This window comes from Gnatocerus cornutus, chromosome 2 (assembly GCF_029298725.1).
Source record: "Gnatocerus cornutus isolate USDA-ARS CGAHR chromosome 2, icGnaCorn1.1, whole genome shotgun sequence".
In the NCBI taxonomy this organism is placed as follows: Eukaryota; Metazoa; Arthropoda; class Insecta; order Coleoptera; family Tenebrionidae; genus Gnatocerus; species Gnatocerus cornutus.
The window spans coordinates 17,805,793-17,828,567 of NC_142234.1; the positions used below are offsets into that span (position 1 = coordinate 17,805,793).

General features: G+C 35.9%; 5 protein-coding genes across 6 annotated transcripts; 1 reads left to right on the forward strand and 4 right to left on the reverse strand.

Moving 5' to 3' along the window:
- Positions 1-8,664: 8,664 nt before the first annotated feature.
- On the reverse strand, positions 8,665-11,161 carry LOC148179633 (uncharacterized). The gene is made up of 2 exons (XM_088030591.1): positions 10,788-11,161; positions 8,665-9,161 (listed from the first exon to the last, which is right to left on the reverse strand). The coding sequence occupies exons 1-2, from the start codon at positions 10,791-10,793 to the stop codon at positions 8,667-8,669; spliced, it is 501 nt and encodes a 166-aa protein (XP_087886717.1). The 5' UTR covers positions 10,794-11,161; the 3' UTR covers positions 8,665-8,666.
- A 1,193-nt stretch (positions 11,162-12,354) lies between these two features.
- Positions 12,355-13,949, reverse strand: l(1)G0320 (signal sequence receptor subunit 1 l(1)G0320). The gene is made up of 4 exons (XM_088030871.1): positions 13,717-13,949; positions 13,302-13,487; positions 12,726-13,247; positions 12,355-12,676 (listed from the first exon to the last, which is right to left on the reverse strand). The coding sequence occupies exons 1-4, from the start codon at positions 13,778-13,780 to the stop codon at positions 12,591-12,593; spliced, it is 858 nt and encodes a 285-aa protein (XP_087886997.1). The 5' UTR covers positions 13,781-13,949; the 3' UTR covers positions 12,355-12,590.
- A 1,139-nt stretch (positions 13,950-15,088) lies between these two features.
- On the forward strand, positions 15,089-15,760 carry hoip (NHP2-like protein 1 hoip). Its single transcript, XM_088030771.1, has 2 exons — positions 15,089-15,277; positions 15,329-15,760. The coding sequence occupies exons 1-2, from the start codon at positions 15,275-15,277 to the stop codon at positions 15,707-15,709; spliced, it is 384 nt and encodes a 127-aa protein (XP_087886897.1). The 5' UTR covers positions 15,089-15,274; the 3' UTR covers positions 15,710-15,760.
- Alg1 (ALG1, chitobiosyldiphosphodolichol beta-mannosyltransferase) lies at positions 15,697-17,367 on the reverse strand. Its single transcript, XM_088030770.1, has 4 exons — positions 16,657-17,367; positions 16,360-16,610; positions 16,021-16,312; positions 15,697-15,973 (listed from the first exon to the last, which is right to left on the reverse strand). Exons 1-4 carry the CDS (start codon positions 17,196-17,198, stop codon positions 15,763-15,765), a joined length of 1,296 nt encoding a protein of 431 aa, XP_087886896.1. The 5' UTR covers positions 17,199-17,367; the 3' UTR covers positions 15,697-15,762.
- Positions 17,368-18,854: 1,487 nt separating this feature from the next.
- Positions 18,855-22,701, reverse strand: LOC148179637 (protein lifeguard 1-like). Of its 2 annotated transcripts, none has more exons than XM_088030665.1 (5): positions 22,656-22,701; positions 22,564-22,604; positions 22,212-22,246; positions 21,311-21,517; positions 18,855-20,239 (listed from the first exon to the last, which is right to left on the reverse strand). In XM_088030665.1, the coding sequence occupies exons 3-5, from the start codon at positions 22,243-22,245 to the stop codon at positions 19,500-19,502; spliced, it is 981 nt and encodes a 326-aa protein (XP_087886791.1). In that variant the 5' UTR covers position 22,246; positions 22,564-22,604; positions 22,656-22,701; the 3' UTR covers positions 18,855-19,499. The 2 variants fall into 2 exon arrangements, with proteins under 2 accessions (XP_087886791.1, XP_087886790.1); XM_088030664.1 differs by having other exon boundaries at positions 21,281-21,517.
- Positions 22,702-22,775: the final 74 nt, after the last annotated feature.

A 22,775-nucleotide genomic window follows, 5' to 3' on the forward strand; every position in this document is an offset into this window, starting at 1 on the left:
GAAAAGAAAGTGGAGATTTTACTGATTCGTACGTAATTAATTAGAACTGGCGTAGGTGTTTGCTTGGAGCTACGTACATACATAAATGGACGTGAAAATTAAACAAACGCTCGTTTATATTTATTTATTGTTCGACCGTAAAACATTCGCTATATTGTTCTAAATAAAGACATTTCAGTGCCATCGGCTTCTAAAAATTTATTATGTAAATCTTACAAGCTTTAGATGATTTGGATTCCCCGCATTTTCGTGTCAACATTTTCTGGATTTTTTAGACAGGATTATAAATCTTGTCAAAATTTCCTAAAATTTGCAAATTCGTTTTACGGGCTGAGAATGAAAACATTGCATTTTCGGCATTTTAGTTTCTACATTTTTGTACTAGAGAATAATCAAAACATAGTATCTTAGAGCCAATCGTAAATTGGACGATTTTCCGATGTATTCGCTGCGCTAATCTCAAGTTATTTTATTGTCCATCGTAGCTACCAGCTTTAACTAAAGAAACTAAAGAAAATGACGGAGAACAACAAACAAAATTTGGATTAGAAAAATAGTTTGGAAACTGAATGTTCCCTTTTATATCTCCGATATTTGTTTAAATTCGTAGACGATCGGAAATCCGTCGCATGTCCTGAAACATAAGGAAGCACTCTCGGTTCACCAAACTTTGTTGAAACAAACTAAGTTTGTCGAAATAAAAGACAACTCCTCGTGAGTTGCAGGAATTTTTGTTAGTCTAGCTTTTCATTGTGAATGCTTTTGTTCTGCATCGCGAAATCAAAGACAATACATCACTTCTATTATGAATCAAACAACACTAATTAGTGGAGATTTTGATTTATTGGATCCTTCCTACAAGTCCAATTTTTAGTTCGCTCGTATTAGAAGTGTTCGTATTGTCCACTGTTCTCGGTAGTGGCAAACACTTTTTTTTGAATATCTAATTTTGTAAAGAAAACTCTTTTGTTTTAAAGCGAGTCGCTCGAGCTCGATTTCTAAAATTCGAATGTTTGGGTAACACGGTTTGCCTTTTAAGCGCGGGGTGATGTTGAAAAATCACGACGGGGTCACACTTCTCGTTTACCAAACTTACGGTGAAGTTTGCGAGCCCGTTGAGGATATTGCGCTGAGTGACATATTTAAAGTCAGAAGCCTTGAAATGAGAAATTCAAATTTACTGGTCTTTTCTTTTCGCCATCCGAAAACATATTTCAAGAGGTGTGAGTTAATAAACTTAGTTGGGAAATTGAAGAGACATCAAAGCTCGGATTCAGGCGAACGATATTGCTGCTGAATTCAAATTTTCTCGCAAGCGTGTGGAAAAAAAATCGGTTTTATGTACTTTTTAATAATCAACGCTGGAAAGTAAGATCACGTAATGGATCGAGTATTAAAAATTCGGAACGGTGCGTTTAATTATTCTCATTCTAATTAGAATTCTATTCGACTACTGTAAAAGCGAGGTAATAAATTAGACCGTGATATGTTTATAAGGGACCGAGTTCCAAAACCCTCTAACGACGCTAAACACCATTTGGGATGAGATATCGAGTGAATAATTAAATTACATCGTTTATCAACGATAAAATAAACATTAATTAGCCACAGCATAAAACGTTTAATTAAAGAAAATTTGTTAAAGGATAACATTTATTTTCGTGGAGTTTCTTTTTAAAGTCTTGGGGGAATCATTTTACATTCGAGAGCTTCTTACCCGTTTTAATTTCGTTATTGGATCCTTTAACGTCACACCTGAACGCCGAAAGATAAAAAGATTAATTTTATTGTTTACTTCCTTTGTGACAATTTATTATCTGCCATCGTCTCAGGAATTAATTACCACAACAGTTGCGTCTCCAAACTAATCAAACTGAATAAACACAAAATTACAATTTTTATTAGCTAATTTAAAGACAAATTATTCTTTCCACAATCCTGCGGAGTAATAAAATTCGCCTGAAAATGTTGATTGAAAAACTTTCGAGATTCAACACAGTAAATTTTAATTTTTGACCAATAAATGAATTTTCCCTGATTTAGCTGGAAGTTGAATTTTGCGTTCTTTTTAAATTTATGGAATTCCTGGCCTGAATAATGAAGCTGTCCGTTCTAAATTGTTTTCATTTTGAATAGCATTTACAGCAGTAATTTTACATAGGAAAACCACACTGTGTCAGATGCAAACCTATTTATTACTCGTTTTATTCGCGGTTTTATGGAAATCGTTCCACCCCAAAAACTATTTTTTCTCCGAGCTTTACATAATGCATTATGCACATTTTTTTGCTAAACAATTACACAATGCACGCCAACAAATTTCCATAAAAATTGTGCACCGAAAAATAATTGTCTGGAATTTCTCTTCCGCTCTGATGGGAACTTACCCTTTTACTTATAAATCCTCCCACTGTTGCGTTAACGTTGTGTTGCACATACCCTTGCTCAACACGTCTGTCATCACACTCTAACTAAGTCTGTTAAGTTGCAAATACGAACAAGAAATTATACTAATTACAAACCACCTGACACTGTTATTAAGTAATTTAAATTAACATGAAGTACAGAGATCGATGCGCACTTTAAATGTCATCCTAAAACTATTTTTGCCAACTTAATTACAATTGTATGGAACAAGTACTCGGTATTTTGTTATTTGCCGGACGTATTTTGTGCTGCATATCTTGTACAGGTTGCTCGCAACTTTGAATTCCTTGGGAAATTGGAATGGGAATTGCCAGTAATAAAATGCCTCCACTTGATCGATTAAAATGAAAGCTGAGGCTCTTTTTCCGGCTTAAATCCAATACTCTGATTATATGAAATATTATGCTTTGCCTTGTTAGCGTGGCCCTTTGATCAAGAGGGTCTCGAGCTTCCAAGAGCCCCGTGTTTGTAAATGCATCAGCATGCAGAAAGCAATAATGCAGGAAATAATTCCGAGTGGTATATTTACAGAAGAACGCTTTGGAACAAAAGACTCATTTAAAATTCGATACGCATTAGCGGAAAGTTCGAAATAGGCTCTTTATTTTCTTTTTTGCAATATAGGGACGGTGAGCAAGAATAATGGAGTAAGATAATAACTTCAGTTTACTTATCTCGATGGCGAAGAGCTCAAGTACAATTGCTGCGGCTGAGCTGTAAAACCTGAGAGTTATTTTTCCGACTTGATTCACTCGGATTACGCTTTCAAGCTAAATTTCCACCGAGCTTTGTGAATGATTATCTGTTGTCTAAAACCTCCGTCTACACTCTGCAATGTGTTTTATCTAATTAAGAAGCCTTTTCGTCACATGTCGTAATTAAAAGCTTCAACACCGCTCGTCCACAAATTTGCGTTTCGCCAGTTTAACTTTCCGGGGGAGTTTTCCACTGATGCTGATTTACCGATCATTCGGAAGCTTCTCGTTATATTCTAGGAAAATACTTTGTTCCAATAATGATAGGAAAGAACAAGGCCCTTGTTAGTCTAGTTTCGACGCGGAATTGGAAAAAACGACTGATCCCCGGCTCAAGACATTTTCCATAAACATGGTACTTTATACGTGCAATTAAAGTAGAATCTTTTTCATTTAAAATAAGGACGGTAACGTCAAACTCGACAATAAAACAACTGTAAAAAGAGTTTTAAACTTTTTTAAATGCTGATGAAATTGCCGATTTTCTGAAAACTCCTCTTTTTATTTTAAGACAAAGTAAGGTGTTAGTACTAAAAGACTTTATGTGTATGTAATAACTAAAGTTTCCCCTATAAAATGAATAATTGGATTTGCAGCTATTTTCACAACATATTAGACTATGAATAATGCGAATGGGTGAAAACTTTAAACTCTTTATTTTCAAACAACGGAACAGATAAGTTGAAGACTTTTAAACTTTACAGCGTTTACTAGAATTCTTCGTATACTGATAAGACAACAAGAGCAATAACTTTTTTATTTCTCTCTCCGCTTAAATTTTCTGACAGAGATTTTACATGTTTTGCAAAAATTCGTTTAAGGATAAAAATGAGTTTAGGATAAAATTAAAAGAACTTTCTTTGTCGCTAATACAAGACGTGATAAAGCGAGTTTTCCCCTGAAATGAAATGAAATTTTTAAATTCTCTTACTAGCGATTCACCATTTTTGAACAATAACTGAAAAAATGCTGAGAATTTCTCTGTGTAATTTGGAGTTCGTTCCGCTTTAATTTAATGCTCCGATACTGTAGCCAACAATTGCCCACAATTTCTTGCAAATATGGCCGTCCATTAATAACTGTATCTTGTGTGCAGAAGGAATGTGCTCTTCGCGTGTTTGTGGAGTATAATTCTCACGGCATCTTTCCCTATTTGACTAATTCCTGCAAGCTTCAGGTAACAGTAGTGAAAAGGGATGGACATGAAAGGAGATTAAAGTTACCGCAAACAACCCCACATATGTTTAAGTCCACAAATAATAACAGTACTAGTGGAACCGAGTTTCCGTTTGCTAGAAATCTTTCTTAATATAAGATGGAGTGGTCGAACAAAACAACCGTCTTCGTCCGCGCGAGACTTCAATGGAAACAAAAGAAATGAGCTCTCACGGAGACGCCAAGTTTCTTTCAAAAGTTTTTGGGATATCAGTTTTATTAAGTTATATTCAGCGTTATGTCTATAAAAGCTTTATTCTCCTTGCTTTTAGCATCATCCCGCAAGTATTAAATTCTGGTTGTGGCTGAAAGGATTATGAAAAAACTGACACACCCGTTATTATTCCTTGCCGTTATGGGGGAAGAATTTAATTATGAAGACAAAGGGGGTTAATGGGGAGTCCCACCGAAAAAATGGGTGGATTTTATTCAACTTTCTACCAGTGATTTTGTACAGCGTGAATTTTGATAAATGTAAGTTTATTCCAAACGAGCTCACGAGGGATATTGCGTTGCATTGGCAATGTGCAACTTTTTAAAAGACGTTATTTGTGCGTCGTTTCGGTTTACTCGTTTGCTTGAGCCAAAGTGGTTTGGAAAAACATCCAGTTCTATTTAATTTTGATGAGAAACTTCCAACCGTTTATGGAGTCGTTTCGTGTTAGTTCGTAAATCTCTCCTAATAAAGATCTAAGCTGGGTAGAAAATTGTGAAACATTTTATTGCACGACAGTGGAAACTTTAAAGTATCCCGAATGTGTTCCTGAGCGGAGAAATGACTTGCAGAGGCAATCAGGATTTGTGTTTAAAAGGAGAGCATTTTCCTAAAACGTCCGTTCGTGTTGGCGGTATTCAGAGCCAGTCAACCAAAGATCGTAGCAGGCCATGAAAGAGACGCACCATTACCACTGCTGGGGCGTCCCGTCACTGCGACATGGGTCAAACAGAGGGCGCATATTCGCTTTACGCCCCTGAACACGGCCCTTAAAGGGTCATTAAGTAATGAAGTCCAGAAAAAGTGCTAAAGAGCCAAAATCTGCAGATTAGTTCTGGGACCGCCGCCCCTGAACACCAACACCGCCTAATTTATTTTATTTGGTTAAATTAAACGAGCAATCTACTTAATGTGCCCACTTTTACCGAGTTTGACACCAACGAACGTTTGAATCTTTTTCCCTACCGACGGAAAAAGAATTATAATTTCTCTCGGAGTATTTTATGTGTTTTCGATATTAAAAGCGGAAGCGGTGGATTTACACACCGCACTACATCTACTACGAATCTATCGAATGTATGCATTCGATATTTATTACATCCTTGAAAATAAAAGTGTTTTTGGATTACAATATCCGAGCGAAATTTTATACAGCCAATCGGTCCGTTATTCTGGCATGTTTACTACGCCACGAAGCCATAAAGTCTTACAACATTATCTTGTAAAAATTCTAAATAAATTTACCTAGAAATTGGAAAATGCGGTAACAACACAGCTGTTATTTACTTTGTATTTATTAAAATTTTTTGTTTATTTATTTTCTCCATATTTGTCGAAAATAAATAAAATGTACGATCGTAACCAGGAAAATTTATTTCCGCTCTTATTCGCGTTATTTGGAATTATAATAATAGTGGCATCGTAAAAACGACAAGAATTCCTGTTGTAAATTATGACTCCATATTCCCCCAAGTGCCTAAACGCCGTGTATATGCCCCTTAAGAAGTGTTATATGGACTGAGAACAGGTGCAGCTTTCTAAATCGCACACTTAACTGACGTGGAGATTACGTACGAAATAGTAGGTGAAGTAGCTTATATTAAAATGAAGTTAGGCCTTACGACTGAGAAAATAACCGCGACGTTGCCATAATAAGCTCCTTTCATCATAAGATAAAAGCTCAACCTTAATAAAACTAACAAAGCTCTGTGCCTTCGTTCGAATGAGATGTAAAAGCTGCTTAGCAAATGAAGTTGTCATAGCTATAATGCACAACTGCATAAATCATTAAAAATTCATTAGTGAACAGTGGGAAGAACAGATTCTTCATTGAGGACAATGTGCAACTTAACTCGAACGTCAGTTAAACGAAGTTTAATTAGTTAAATTTATTAAGTGGCGGAATATTCTTGTTTTTAACCATACTCGTTTTGTACTAAACGTAGTGTAATAACGCGAGAGAACTAATGAAGACTTAATCACCGAATATAAAGATTAAACCTTATTAAATTCTGCTAGATACGCTTTTAATTGCTTCAGCATCTGGCACAAGTTTTAATATTCATATTATGCTAAATTAGTTTCATAGATTCTTGCTTCCTTTGTTTTTAATAACAAGGCACAAACATTCTTTATGTTTGTTTAGCAAATTTTGAACCTTTTTGAGATATTGACACTGCAAAATGTAATTTTCTGTGATGATGTAATTTTGTTTTATCCATATAGTTCATGTTTATAGCAGCACGAAGGGTCCCATGTAAACATACGTTTAATAAAACAGTTCATGTTTGCCTGGGTAATTATTTATAATGTTTCAGTCGTGTACAGTCCACTTGCATTAATTGTTTTAAAATGTAATTAATTATGTTCGAACCGATGCACTCCAAATTAATTCACAGTAAATTATCCATTGAACAAATCTATTAACTGATAAACAGCTAGTCAACATTATTACGCTGAAATTCGTTATTAAAAAATTGTTTCGCTTGTTTTCGTTCTCATGTTTACAAGACGACTTCCAGAATATAATTGACACACATATATATCCTGAAAATTTTACATGAAATTGATTTCGGAATGTAACATTGAAGGGAGGATGAATAATGTATACAATGTTTGTTATTTATTCATCTGAGTATAGAAAACATAGCTTGAATGAAATTGATATTCCACCCAAGTTCACTGCGTACGTGTCACGAGAAAATATGATTTACCTGTAATAACAAAACGGGAATATAGTTATTGATCTGAAATTGTATTAAAAAAGTTTCACTTCAGAACTAATTGCAATTAGTTCGTGTGGTGTGTGGAAAGCAAGACAATAAATTACGCGCCGTTGTTGCAATTTCAGCTCCTATTTATTCATTTTTGGTTCTCTTATACTGCGTCTTTTTATATCGCCACTCAACAGCAAAAAATTGTAGTATTATTGCTAGCAGAGTATATTGTGCGATTTATAAGAGCGCTTTCATTATTTTCCTTTGTCAGCTCAAATTATTAAAATAATGAAATTCAACGTTTGTACAGTAAATGTTATACGAGCAGATGACACGATGCGTTACTAAAAATCCGTTTTTAAACGTTTTTCCAATTGGACGTGATACAAAGCGGCTATTTTTATTTTTGGATACAGCGGCAATCAATTTATTTATTTTTCAAAAGTGGTGGATGCGCCGGGTGAAATTCCAATGTTTAGTGGATTTTTTATTTATTTAATGAAAAATATCATTTCCATTATTTAATTTCGGTTAAGAGAAACAATGATGTAATAATATCAATTTTTTGTTTCTACTACTAAATTGGTAGTCGTGCCGTCCTTGACTTTTTAATTAAAGAATGCGTAAATTTAATACGTAAGTAGGAAGTGGGATGTAAATTAACATTAAAATTTCGTTTGCCGTCCTCCGCTTTTTTATTAATTAAAATTCTATCAGTCTGCATCTTCCCGTAAGTTTCGTTCGTTTGAGAATCAATTATTGTAAATGACTTTGTTTCTGACTTTTAAATTTAAAAGGCAAGATTCGTTTTGAAATCAGGGGTGCGATTTTGTTTCTGAACGATACGAGACGAAGTGATAAATGACAAGGACAAAAATACAAATTTCAACTGCAAAAGACAAAGATGACTATATTTTATCACTGCCGATATTTATCGTTTTGAGAAACAAAATCGCACCCATATCTTTGCCGCTGGAAGATTTTTATGTCAGCTCTTTAATTTACATAACTCGCAACCTCAAAGCGATATTCAAAAAAGTTAACTCTGTGGATCTTAAAATAATATCAAAGGCCAATACTCAAATCGAAGCAAACCAATTTGTTACGTATCAAAATAACTTTTGATTTATTCATTTTGCCATCAACAAGCGCTACATCAATAAATAAACATTTATGTGTGTTTTTTCCGACTCTAGTGAACCACTTCTTATGGAAATTCCAAACCGGTTCCTCCCGTAACATTGAAAGTCAAAACATAGGCTGTGCATTTTTATCGACGGTGTTTGAGGAAATAACAACAAATTACGATAAATAATTTTTTATTGACTAAAATAGCATTTAAGCAGACTCTACAGCAACTGTATCAGTATCAACGACGGTTCCTTGGATGGCAGCGGGAGCGGCAGCAACGGGAGCGACGGGGGCGGCAGCGATAGGGGCGCTAGCAATGCCACCAAAAATGGGAGCTTGGGCAAGGACGGGAGCGACCGCAGGAGCGGCGAAAACATGTTGTTGGTGGGAAATGATGGGTTGGTGGACGATGGATTGGTGAGCGTAGATGGGCTGGGAGACGGCGACGGGGGTGGCGATGTGGCCGAGATTTACTTGATGGGCGGTGTAGGAGACGCCTACGGGCTCGGTGATGCGTTGAACCACGGGGGATACGGCGGCGTAAGCATGACCCTCCACGGTGCTGTAGGCGAAATTGCCGCCAAGACGGTCAGACTTGATGATAGCACTGTCAAAACTGGGGGTGCGAACCAGGGTGGTGGCGGGCACAACTCCGCAGTTCACTGAGCTAACAGCGAGGACGACACACACGGCGACGAAGGACTGGAAGGAAATAAAGGAATAATTAAAGACCTTCCGGAAGTACTTCCGCAAAAACATGCAAATGCTTAGTTTTTATGCCTTAAAAAAAGCAAGTGTACCTAATGTGTAATTTTTGTTAATGCTCTCTTCCACTGGGAAAAATTTGAGTGCAAGTAAGACGATTATTAAACTCTTGAAGCTATTTGGTAGTGACTGCGAAAACAATGAAGCCTAAGAAAACATTGCATAAACATTCATCGTCAAACTTCCAGCGTTCTTTACAAAAAATGTGACAAGAAAAGTCTGCAACTTTCCTTCCCTCCACTCCAACTCTGCCTCTAAACTTCTCGGATTTTTAACTTGCAACGACCTAAACTGAAAAACCCTAAATATTGCGGGATCTTCCATCCCTTTCGTGCCTCACTGCTAAGTCCTTAGACGCCGCCACAAAAAACAAGAAGAGATGACAGCAACACTGGTTAGAAAAATACGAGCGAACATAAAAAGGTAACTTTTGCCGTGGAAGACACGAGAAATTGATTGGGGGATTATGTCACTCGAAGGATTAGAAGAGTTTTTGGTTTATTGTGGCGATTATTTGTTTGGGAATTTGTTCGACTAACAGAGATAATGGCGAAATAAGCACACTTGAAACTTAATTTACCGTTTCAGAAATTTCACCGCAAATATACAGGATAATTTTATTTTCATTCCCACAATTACCTAATTGCTATAACAGCCATCTGTAGCGCAATGGCTACGCTTTAATTAGTAATTATTAGATCATTACAAGAGTGAACCTTCCTAATGGTTGTCTTTACTCGCATTTTCGTTCAGGGAATAAAAAACGGAAGCGCGCGTTACTAAATTTGGCCACAAGGAATTTAATAGATTTTGAAACTCAACACATTTGACATTTTATTACTGGACCAATTTTCTTGTGAGAACAAAGTAAATAACCGGAGCATTTTTGAAATAATGAAAACTGGAAGTATTCCGCCTTGACCTTTCAGTAAACAATCATTCTACGTTGTTTAAATTTTTTATTATAGTACTGTTGTAACCGAATGAACACAAACAGGACGCGAAAATTACATAATAACCGAAAATAATTCAATATTAATTTCCATAATGTACATTAAATTCTGTTGGATAAAACACCAAATATCTAGTGTAAAGAAGTAAATTAAATTTGCAAGAGAAAAGTGTGATACACATCTTAAAAAAATTAAATTTCTAAACAAGGAAATAAAACTCGCATTTCCACTGAAAAGCATCAGCCAACCTTTTAGCATTTTTTAATTATTAAATAAAGAGATATTATTTGAGTAAAAAACAAGCAGACGGGACCTTATTAAAAGGTAAAAAAAACTCATTCTTTTTTCTCAAACGCACTTCCAAAGCATAAAGACAAACGCAAACAATAAAGAAAGCACTCGTATAAATACAAACGAACGTATTATAATTAACGCATCAGTAATAAAAGTTACAAAATTAACGCCACAACGATCAAAAATGCCCTCCAATTACCATTAATTTGTATAATTAAGTTGCAAGCGCGAAGTGCCTTTTGTTACAATACATGTAAAAACGGAAGAAAAAACAGTAATTAATTGATAAAATTAATTAAAAGAGTAACACACTCACCTTCATTTCGTTGATTTTGCGAATTTTCTAACCTTGCTGTAGGTCTGAAAAATGAATACGCTTTGTCAGAGGTCTGAATGCTTTTATACTCGCCCATTTTAGTTACTCCCCTACTCGAAATATAAATTAATCCTGTAAATATTGTACACGCCTAAACAGGCTTTTGACATTCAATTCATTTCCTACATGGACCACCATAATTACGAGCCAAAAAAAATTTGCTGACGTCGGTGTCGTGGACGCCGTACCGAAACTGTTTGTGAGATGTCGGTAATTAGAGATTTTACGCACAAATTGTGCACTTTTGTCCAATTGTAAATAGTCCGGAGTCACGATTTTAGTCCGGTTATTGTCTCACCACACCCAACTCAATGTCGAATAAAGCGACGTTCAAGGCTAGATTGTGGCCGATGACATTTAAACTGATTTTTACGAAGAGTCTTGGACAATTTCCGCTGCAAATTAATATCAGCCAAATTGGGTCTATAACGGGAGAAAAATGAATCAGTTTGGGTAAGGCAGGTGATTGGGGTTGGAGCCAGAATCGCCGAAGGTGACGAAACCGTCGGGTAATCCCCATCTCTGGAGATCGAAGCCCGGCGCATTTTCATCCCCAGCTTTAGCGGAATTTTTATGAGCCATTGGAAGCGCGTCATAACATTACATTGCTTTTAAAATATAGTAGAGCGATTCTTAAGAACTGACAACGACTCTAATAAATGGCGGAAATTTTTAATGGTGGGTCTAACTGAAAAATATAATAAAAAATAGCTCCCTTTTAAAATTATTTATTGATAGTGTTTAATAATGTTCTTAAAATCTGCCGGCTCTCTTTTACAGCTTTTTTGTAAATTGCCTTTCAGGATTTTTGCGATATTGTTCTCGAAGCAACATTTTTCTTCGCCTGTTAATGTAAGTGCTCAATTTTTTTACGAAAGGAGCTAAAGATTAATACTGGGCAAACAACTCTTAAGTTAAAATGGGTAGTTTGGCGTAGACGATGACCTCCACCAAGACCGTGAAAACTAATTAAAGTTCAAGTATGAATAAATAAATGATGAAATAAAGTGCTGTTTCGTAAACTAATAATTTTATGTGGGCATGGATTTCGTTTACATTATACCGAAAGTATTTGAAAGAGTAAATATGTGGAGATCTTAAATTAATACGCGTATGATTTATTTTTCTTTGTTTTTGAATAAAGTTGTAAACTTGGGCGCCATCTGCTTTAGACACACAAAAGTTAAAAGCACAAGTCTGCAGATATCTCAAATCGCTTCCTGTAGTTTAAGGTTTATTAATTCAATATCAATGGTGTTTTTGCTATCAATAAAAAGCGATTTTATGAAAAATTCTTGTGTTGACAACCTGTAAATTTATTCTTAAAAAAAACAGCTAAAGAACTCCAAAAATATATAAATACGTATCAGAATGATTTGACGGATATCAAAACGTGATGGGATGAATCTCTCTAATAGGGATTTCTAAAATATCAGGATTCTAATCTGAAAAAGAAAGTAATGAATCTGTAGAATCAAAATACACTTTCGTAATAAAAAATACAAAATTAGAAAGTCACAAAAAGAATGTTACGCTTTATTCAATTCGTTTTTATAATACGATGATCGTATAGTATTTACACATAATTTAACTCTACCACTATCTGCAAAAATTCAACAATTAAAAAAAATCACAACACAGGATACAAAACATAAATAGATGACTGCACTTGTAATTTGCAAATTGTGTGTCCCTGTTCAATGTACAAATGAAACGTGAAAAACAAAGTGAAACAAAAAATCACTATTCAGATCCGGTGGATCTTTTAACCTTACGTTGCCTTGGACTCTGCTTAATGGATTTGGGAGACTTCTGTGATTTGTCTTTATCTATAAAAAACAAAGTTATAGGTGACATTTTCGTACTTTTAGAACTTACTCAAAGAGGCCAACGTCTGTTTTGGCAACCAGTCGTAGTCGACGTTGTTTGGGTTGCTAGTACCAGTTTCCACAGGTACTGATTTTCTGGTGATGCGCTTCTTACCAAACGACAACAAAGTCTGTTGGCCAATAACAAGAAGAAGGACAACACCAGCTACTAAGAACACATATAAGAAGAATGTTTCTCCATCCAAACCTTCTTCTAATTCTACAATTTGTACAGTTTCATTGTAAACCGCTTCTTGGAACGAATTGCCAGAAGCGTCTCTATAAGCCAAGTTTATATTCAAACCAAATGGTCTTCCAGCAAAAGCTTCAGATGGTATAAAACTGTAAGCTAAAGTAGTCTCTTGTTCAGGTTGCACCTGCTTATTGTAAGCAATAGCTGAGAAATTTTGAATGTAGAAATTGAAGTCCATGGGGTAGCGGAAAGACGCTTCCAATGCCTCCAGGATAAAGTCTTCTTTACCCTTGTTACGGAACCCAACCAAAAATTCAACAGGGATTCCGGCGGGGATTTCTGTAAAATCATGTAGTTTAGTTTGGTCGTGTTTTAGAGAGCGTGAAAAACAACCTAATTGTGAGGCGGTAGCAATGGGTCTTACGAAGAGGAGCGTCGTGTCTGCATCTGGCGATGCTGTCGTTTTCTCCTCTTCCTCCTCTTCGTCAGTACTTGCTACTTCTTCCACGTCGCCTTCTCCTTCAATTTCCACATCGTCTTCAAGGGGGTCCTCCTCAGCATACGCTGTCATTTTGTGTCCTAAAGAAGCAGACTTATGTAACGAAAGATGGTGTACATATGCTGGGTGCTTGCAGCACAATTTTGTATGTAAAATAAATAAAAAGAAAATAAGGGGTGCTGAAACGGTGACCCCAATTATGTTAAGAGGTTTGATACCAAAAGTCTTTCGCCAAATCTTTGCCACGTAAAGTAGGTGAGAGTCAATGCACCGTGATCCTCAAATTTCGGTAAATTAGGAAAAACTTACCATTATCTATGGTGAAGATGACTGCGGGCAGCACCAACAAAGCGAATAAGAAGAAGGACTTCATATTTATCTAAGTTTTATTCAACTTGCGGCACTAATATCATCCGGCGACCTAAACTAACCAAATAAGCTCCACCAGAAACTACTTTTGAGCCAAGCGGTTGATACGTGGAACTCGCTTGTACACATGGCACCCCCACTCTGATGACATCACAAACTTTCGAAAACGTTAAATGACAAGTCACTACCAACCTCACCCAGCAAAGTTCCTAATATCCTAATCAATCCTAATCACGGGGTATTAGCTTCGAGGCGAATTTGGTTTATAAATTATCTAGTTCCAAAAATGGTCAAACAGGTGGCGTCTCAGACAAATGCAGGAGCTGAGCCTGCGCGAGGTTTGCGCGCTGTCGACAAATTTCACAGGCGACCCTCTTTACAATTTACCTTATTTTAAAAACTGCAATTTTGACCGATTTCCTTGAATGAATGTTTTTATTGTCAATATGATTGTTCTTATTGATTTGTTATGGTTACTTGGTAATTTAGATATATCGCTCACTTACAATTATTACAAGAGTGGAAACGGTGTCTTTACCGTTTTTTCACCGAATTACTATTCATTCATTACAATTAAAAAAAAAATCAATAATATACATATTTTCTATGTCCCCTACAACTACGTAGTTGTAAGGGCCATCATTTTTTCCTATTGTACTACTTCTTACTTAAAATCTTGTAATGTTGAATGAGCAATGCTAAGAACTTTTCTTTCTCAGTATATTGTTAATATTAAATAATAATATTATTAATACTGAGGCTAGTGATCGTTAATTTTATTGTTGGGTTGATTTTTAATTAAAATAGTTTATTTTATTAGTTTGTACTTATTGAACTATTCAAGCAATCACATCACCCAATTTCTTTTGGTATTGTTTCAATCACTTTACAAACAAATTGGTAACTAATGATTACAAATAAAAAAAAGCTTAACAAAAATGAATTCAACGGGATTCGAACAGGTTGACTCCTAATTTCTGCTTTGAAGTTCATAAAAATTATGCAAGATAGCGCTTTAACATTACCCCTTCCAATTCATCTTGTCTTCAGCCAGCATCGAGAAATCTTGCAAAGTGCCAAGGTTACAAACGATTATTCACGCTGGAAATACCATGCATTGCATCAATTCAACAGGAACTTGCGTGGCGCAGAAGTCTGCGTGGTAGGCTCGGGAACAGTCCGAATGAGTCAGAGAGTTGGACTAGGGTTCGAATCCCGACAAGAGCTTTTACACTTTTTTTTGCGATTTAGTACATGAAAATTATGCATGATGGCGCTCTTTAGAAACAGCTTGGAACAATGGAGTCAGTGTTCTGTATTACCCATTCTGTGATCCTAATTGACATTTGCGTTTTAACTGCGACATTTTGTGAGGTTATACGACGCCAAAGTTTGTATTCCCACGTGCTTTATACAGACGCGGCTCCTCAGTGAAGCGAAAGTTCGCCGAGAGGTTGTCAATAAATACATTTTTACCACAGCTCTCGTTTCAATTAAAATGGTAAGTCGACTTGTAGCGAATCGTTTGAGTTTCTACGTCTCTTCGTTGTAGGCTGAAGAAGTGAACCCTAAAGCCTACCCTTTGGCTGAAGCCATTCTGACTACGAAGATTCTTAACCTGGTTCAACAGGCAATGAATTACAAACAACTCAGAAAGGGGGCTAATGAAGTCACCAAAACACTCAACCGCGACATCGCCGCCTTCATTGTGATGGCCGCAGATGCCGAACCGTTGGAGATCTTGTTGCATTTACCGCTTCTTTGCGAAGACAAAAACGTTCCATATGTGTTTGTCCGCTCTAAACAAGCACTGGGGCGGGCTTGCGGCGTCTCCAGATCAGTGATTGCTTGCAGTGTCACCACCAATGAAGGCTCCCAACTGAAGCCTCAGATTGAAAACATCCAACAAGAAATTGAACGTTTACTTGTATAAACAGTTTATTTAGTTGATAGAATTTACAATAATAAACACTTTTAAGTAGAATTTTATTTAAAAATGTAACTTGCTACTTGTGTCCAGTTTTCTTGCCACCGCAAGTTTTGGAATGTCTCTAACTCAGTCTTGAATTTGGACGCCAGACGCTTCTGATTTTCGTTTTTAGGGAAGTTTTCAAACCAGTTTAAAATCTGTTTTGATAATTCTTCAGGAGTAGAAAAAGTGAAGCTGTTTTGTTCATGTTTAACTAGTTCATCCAAGCTACAAAAAAATTGTCAAAAATGTTGTCAACGACGTTTTTTACAGACCATTTGAAGTTGAAGGCACAAACAGGAAGGCCACAACCAAACATGTCTACAACTTTCATTGGCAAGTCAAGACCACTGGAACTTGTGTGTAAGGAAACCCCTAAATCTGCAGATGCTAAAAGTAGAGGATAGTCTTCAGGCTCCAACCAGGGAGTGATAACAGTGACGTGTCTCCAGTTCAAGGCGGATATTTTGTTTAGATAATACTCTTTCAAAGGTCCCTTGCCTGTTATGGCACAAATCAAATTTGGACAGTTCCTGGGGTTATCATTTTGGCACTGAGTTTCATACTCTAGAAACAAAAAACTTAGTTTCATTAGAGGCATTTCGTTTGACTACCTTGTAAAGCTGTTAAAAGGACAGAAAAATCTTCATCTTCTGTCCAACTGGTGCTAGACACCAAGAGTCCAGGTCTGTTGGCTTTTAAGACCACAACCCCATTCTCCTCCTTACTAATAGCTGTCTCATTGTCACCCTGACTTGAGAATATGTTGTTGTACTTTTTCCCACAATGAAGGAAAAAATCATGTTGTTCTTTCAAAGTAATGGGTCTGAAGACTTCTGGAGGTCTATCATACAAAGTGGTTGCTCTAAAAAATAAATTGAGAACTAGAATTTGATTTGGTAGGATCTTACTTAATTCCATAATTCCTTTCCAAGTCAACCTTCATAGCTTTGGTCACACAAAAATTGTGAGCAGCTCTCTGCCCAAAGACAGTTTCAACTTTCTTAGTCACTTTCACCAAGGTATGACGTTTACCCACACTAAGAGCCATAATAGTATGAGCATAATTATGCCAATCAATAACAAACTTTGCTCCTACAATTCTTGTATAAAACCAACAAACCACCATTGCAGGAATCGCAGGTGGATTCTGCATGATTAGAATATCCGACTTCGACGTCACAAACAACAAAAACAGTAAATTAAGCACTTGAAAAAGGGTCTTAAAGACATAATTAACCAACTTTATAGAAATTTGTGGAACTGGTATTAGATAATGGTACAAAATAAATGGGTCTCTTTTTATAGACTCCATGGGTTCTGTAGCCCCATAGCCGATCACATCCACTTGGTGCCCCATTTCTGATAATGATTTACAGTGATACTGCATTCTAGGGCTTCGTCCGATGTCCCCGAGGACGACAACTTTGACGAATTTCTGATTTCGAGTCATTTTGGTTGCTCGTTACAAAGAGAGCTTATAAAATTTCGTTGCGCCACGTTGAAAAAAATATCAGATACGTGACTAACCACATGTAATTTTAAATATTTATTCAAATGTCAATACCTAACCTCAAATGTCACCACTGACACCCTAGATAAAGAAGCAAAAAAACTGACACATCCTCCGCCAGCGCTACGATCAGAGGTCGGACATTGGAGCTAAAACATAACTAAAGCAAACTTCACTCTTCACTCCAAAAATTAAATTTTTTCGGAAAAAAAAGTCAAACCGTAACTGAGTAATGGCCGTTTGAATTTTTGGGTTGTCGCCAGAGGCGCCAAATTTTGCGGGTTACAAAACAATATGTGCTCAATATCTCGGAAATTAAGACAGATCTTAAGAAACGGTTTTCGTCATCGTATTTCTCGCAATTTTTTAGCTAAGAATTCGTTCTTAGATTTTTCAAAAGTCGAAAGATGGAGTTTTTCGCAAAAATTCATGACTAAAATTATGCCAAACTTCTGATATCGATGTCTCGCTTATTTTTTGGAGAAAACTTGAGTTATTATACATCATTTTGCGCAGAATTTTCCGCATATTCCAAATCTAGGATTAAAATTCAGATCCGACAACAAATAACTGAGGTATAGCCGATCAAAGTTTCGGAAAGTTGATTTTCATTTTTCCTCATTTTTTCTAATTTTTAAAGTTGAATATCTCGGAAACTGTTTGAGATATTGAGATGCGGTTTGCGCCATTCATTTTCTCGGTTCATTTTACGTAAGAAAATGTTCTCAAAAGCCCAAAATTCGATAGTCGATTTTTCGCGAAAAAAAAATCCGACTCAATCGATACAATTTTTTCAATTTTTTTGTTTTTGGCCATAAATTGTAAACTATTTGTCCGATCGATCTCAAATTTGGCCAGTAGATAGAATTCGAGCTCCTCTTTCGACTGATGTATAATTCAAAGCTATTAAACGTAGTTTTTATTTTGAAAATATTGATTGAAAATCACCTTAAGATGACGTCTTCAAAACAGTTTTTGGTCAATGGCTCGTTTATTTATTAAGCAAACTCAACAAATTTGTGCTCATTTTACGCAGAATGTCACGGTGAATTCAAAAACATGGGAATTTTTGAATTTTCGTCAACAGATAACTGAGTTATGACCGTTTGAATTTTTGGGTTGTCGCCAGAGGGCCAAATTTTTGAAGGTTCAAAACAATTCGTGTTCGATATCTCGGAAACTATTTCAGATATTGAGATGCGGTTTGCGCCATCGTTTTTCTCGCGATTTTTTAGATAAAATGGCGTTCTTAGATTTTCCAAAAGTCGGAAGTCCAAAACTATGCCAAAGTTCTGATATAGGTATCTCGTTTCTTTTTTGGAGTAAACGTATTACTTATTATACATCATCTTACGCAGATGTGAAACTTGACGATAATGACGAGAAATTGACTTGGCTGACGTGTTACGAGAAATTCGGTTAATTTTACTTCGGTTTTTCGTGCAAATTTCCTTTTTTTCGTTAAGGAACATGTTATGTTATATTACAATCGTTTTTCTAGTGTTTTATATGGCAAGAAGAAATTTTTTTTTTCAAAAGGTTGATAACCTAATTACTAATTATTGTAAGATTCAAACATGAATAAAAAAAATCCAGTGCAAGACAATATCTCAGTGCATTTATTTCCTTAAGCATTATTACAGTAAACATTAAAAACTATAGTTATTTCTACATATATCTATACAATATTATCATTATACTAGTAAAGGAATTATTAATTATTATTGTGAAGGTAGGTAACAGTGATTCATCACAAAACGCTTTAGTCGTAAATATAATAAGCGCTTGCATCAGTGGCTCGTTGTTTGCAGATTGTACCGACCACTGACTTTTGAAGATCTAACAGCTACTTTCAATAATCAAAGATAATTATTTCGTCATTGAATTGTAAGACATTTCTGCAATGTCTAACGTGGAACTAATCCAATCTGTTTACCTTGTAAATATTGTACAAATTCAGTCCCTTTAAATCACTTGAAAGCCACTTTTATTTGCAGAAATTCGCCTTACGTTAGCGTTTACATAATTATTATTAAGACAACAACACATGGAGGTATACAATACACATCTCCGAAAATAAAAGAAAATTCTTATAATACTTACACCGCGTAAGTATTTAAAATCAGACGTCCAAAATTAATGTTTATTGAATACTGAATTTACAAGAATATCTTCAAACAACAATTAACAAATATGAGAAAAAATAACTTATTACACAGTCGATCTCGCTATTGGCGTTGTCTAATCTCGAGAGGTGCCAATAATGGACAGAATGTACATGAAGATGTTAATTACATCAATGTATAAGTTCAAGGCTGCAAAAACATATTCTTCTGGCGAAATGGAATACTTATGGTTGCCACCCATCATGAGCTGTGTGTCATACACTAAATAAATCGAAAATATCAAAGCCCCCAACGAAGCATAAACCATTTTCACGACTTTAGTATGAACGAAAATGGTCACAATACCAAAGATGAACAGAATCAAAACTGCAACAAATAGTATTCCACCACACATCGTAAAATCATATTTCGTTTGGAAAGCGAATAATGTCAACCCCAGACAAACCGCAGTTGTGATTCCCACTGCCATCATTACTTCTTCGGCGTTGTACGTCGAAGAGCAAACAGCAAGCATGAAAGACTCCGCCAACGTGAATATAAACAAGAAGATGTAGTTGGTGGGCGTCTTTCTTCGTAACTCTCCGCAACAAACTAGAGCAATCATTGTGACGAAGACTACCACCAACGATATTATTAGTAACTCCACATGATGTTGGACGAAACGTTTTGTGGGTTCGTGGAACAAGAACCAGGCAATGAATGCGAGAGAAATGGATAATTGTATCATCAAAATTGAGTATACTTTACGAATGAAACCACGCCGAATGGTTTTGTCGGTGAAATCGAATCCTTTGACCTCTGGGTCTTCGGCGGTGTAGGCATCGCCGGCGTAAGGCTGCTGCCCTCCATACATCCCTGCAAAAGGAAACGATTAAAAAAGTAAAAGCGGTGATAATAGATTATATCTGCAATTACTGTTATCAACGATGCCTTAATTATTATTAGAATTGAAGATTAGAAGCGACAATTTTACCAATAATTTCTGGAAAAACCTTAACAAAAAGTGAGCAGACTTACTGAAGCATATAAATTTGTTTTAATGTCACAATGTCTCTAGATAATATAATTTTTCGGTTTTTTTAAGTAAAAAAGATAAAGCAACCTAATCTATGGATATAGATAAATTTATTCCAAGTAAATATGTTTTATGGCCAAATATTGAATAAAGTTACAGAACGACACCGCCTGGTTAAAATTTTGGGCACCTACTAGAAGACCGAAACCAAAATGACCCAACTACCTATCATATCAAAGGCTCAATACAACAAGGCAAGCATTTTAAATGTTCTACTTCTACTTCTATCAAACTAATTTCTAAAAAGCATAAAACGCCACTTCCAGAAAACAAAAATTAGAACTCTCTTTCTAAAAGTATGTAATTTATTAATTAGTCACTAATTTTTTTTGTTTTGGCTGCCAATACTCCAAGTTCGACTCCTACCTACAGAACATTTAAATAAATGAATGTCGTAATTCTTTCAATCAGTAATTTACATAAAAAACAATTCAACACAACCTAATTTGCATTGAATTTAGAAATAAAAATTACGACATTAAAACTTTTATGAATGTTTGCCCTGAACTTTATTACATTAAACGCCTTTTGTAGTGCTATAATTACACGAAGTTTGTTTAAAGTTAAGCAACTAGTTTAAAGCAAAAACATCGCTCTTGGCGTGTAAAAAATCAGTTTACAAAAACTCCCAAACGGATTCTTCCGCCACAGCGACTCTATTTTACTTCCAGTTTCCATAAAAAACACACAAACTACTACATGTTCCCAATTCTACACTAAAACGACCCAAAGCAAATCCAGAAAACCAAAAATTAGTACGAAACAAAAGTTCATGTTAGACCAAAAGCAGTGAAGCAGCCCGAAAACTATAGAGAACGAACCAGTGTTATAAGAAAAGGGAGTATCTTCACCTGGTTGCGGGCCTGCTGAACCATATGGGTTTCCATAAGGTTGTTGTGGTGGTGGATTAAATCCTGGTTGTCCACCAGGATATGCAGTTGGGGGTGGAGCACCTGGATAACCAGGTGGAGGTGCAGGATATCCCGATGGTGGTGCGCCGGGATAACCGCCAGGATACGGTTGTTGTGGAGGCGGACCTCCATAATATCCTTGATTCCCTAAACCACAAAAATTTCAATTATCTTTGGGATCTTTCACGAGAATCGAGTTTTGTAAATATGATCGACAAAGTGGACCTTTTAAGTGCCGAAATATTGTGTCTGGGCCTCAGATTTAAAGGTCACATTTTATAACCGTTATGAAGGAATTAACCCACAAGTAATAAAAAAATAATTAAAAACCGAATTATTACTGAATAATTTCGCAGAAAAATTTCCAATTGTATCAACTGTAATAAATTACGTTTTTGATCTATAATGACTACACTATAGATTAAAAAACACTACTGATAGCTGTTTATCAGTCAAAATGACTTATTATAATACGTAGATAAACAAAACGCAGAAAAAGGATAAGTTCAAGCACCTTACACATAATCACATGTTATAAAAATATGTAGAAATCTATCTGATTGAAGATTGATACGGTCAAACTAAAAAAAATAGTACTGAAAACTAGAGCATATTTGATTACTCACTGTTATTGCAAATACTTTTTGCTATAAATTCAACGGCTTTAGATAAAAATAATAAATGACAATAGACGTAAAAATAACTGCGTTTTTTATACTCGTAATTAAGCCAGCACGAAAAGCAATGAATACAACATCCGCACAACGGATATTTGCGTGAGCACTAATTACGGTTTTTAAAACCTTTGACTTAACCCAACAAGGTCAGATTTAATACATACCTCCTTGGGGGTAGGGACCACTATTCCACGACATTCTGTAAAGAAACCTTGAATATATTCTCAGTAAAACAGAACACCTCGTATAAAACTTCGGGAATTCACAGAATTGCAAGTCGCATGAGTCATCATTTGTACAAAATCAATATTACCTCGTTTATACGCATTAGATTCGGTTTACTATTAGGTGAGCCAAAAATAAAAACCAACTCCAGTCAATTACTCAAAAATCAATGAATGACAAGAAAATATGTTGACTCTTGCGCTAGAAGAAAATACGCCCCTGTGGAAACCAGGCCGCAAAGAAAAGTAAACAATATGGATAATCAACTTAAGCTTAAGACTATATTCTTACTTGTCGCTGAAGTCACTGGATGGTGTTCGATGTGAGGAAACCTGAAAGTTTTTGATAAGTTTCGCACGTTTTTCTTGCCAAGATTCGCTTACAAAGCCTTTGGAAATCTCTGGAACGAAAATGTCCTGACACCATTTGACGTTTGACAGTTTGTTTCGTTGCTAAGTGACATGCGCGAGCTATGGTTACGTCGAAAACAGAAAAAAACCTAC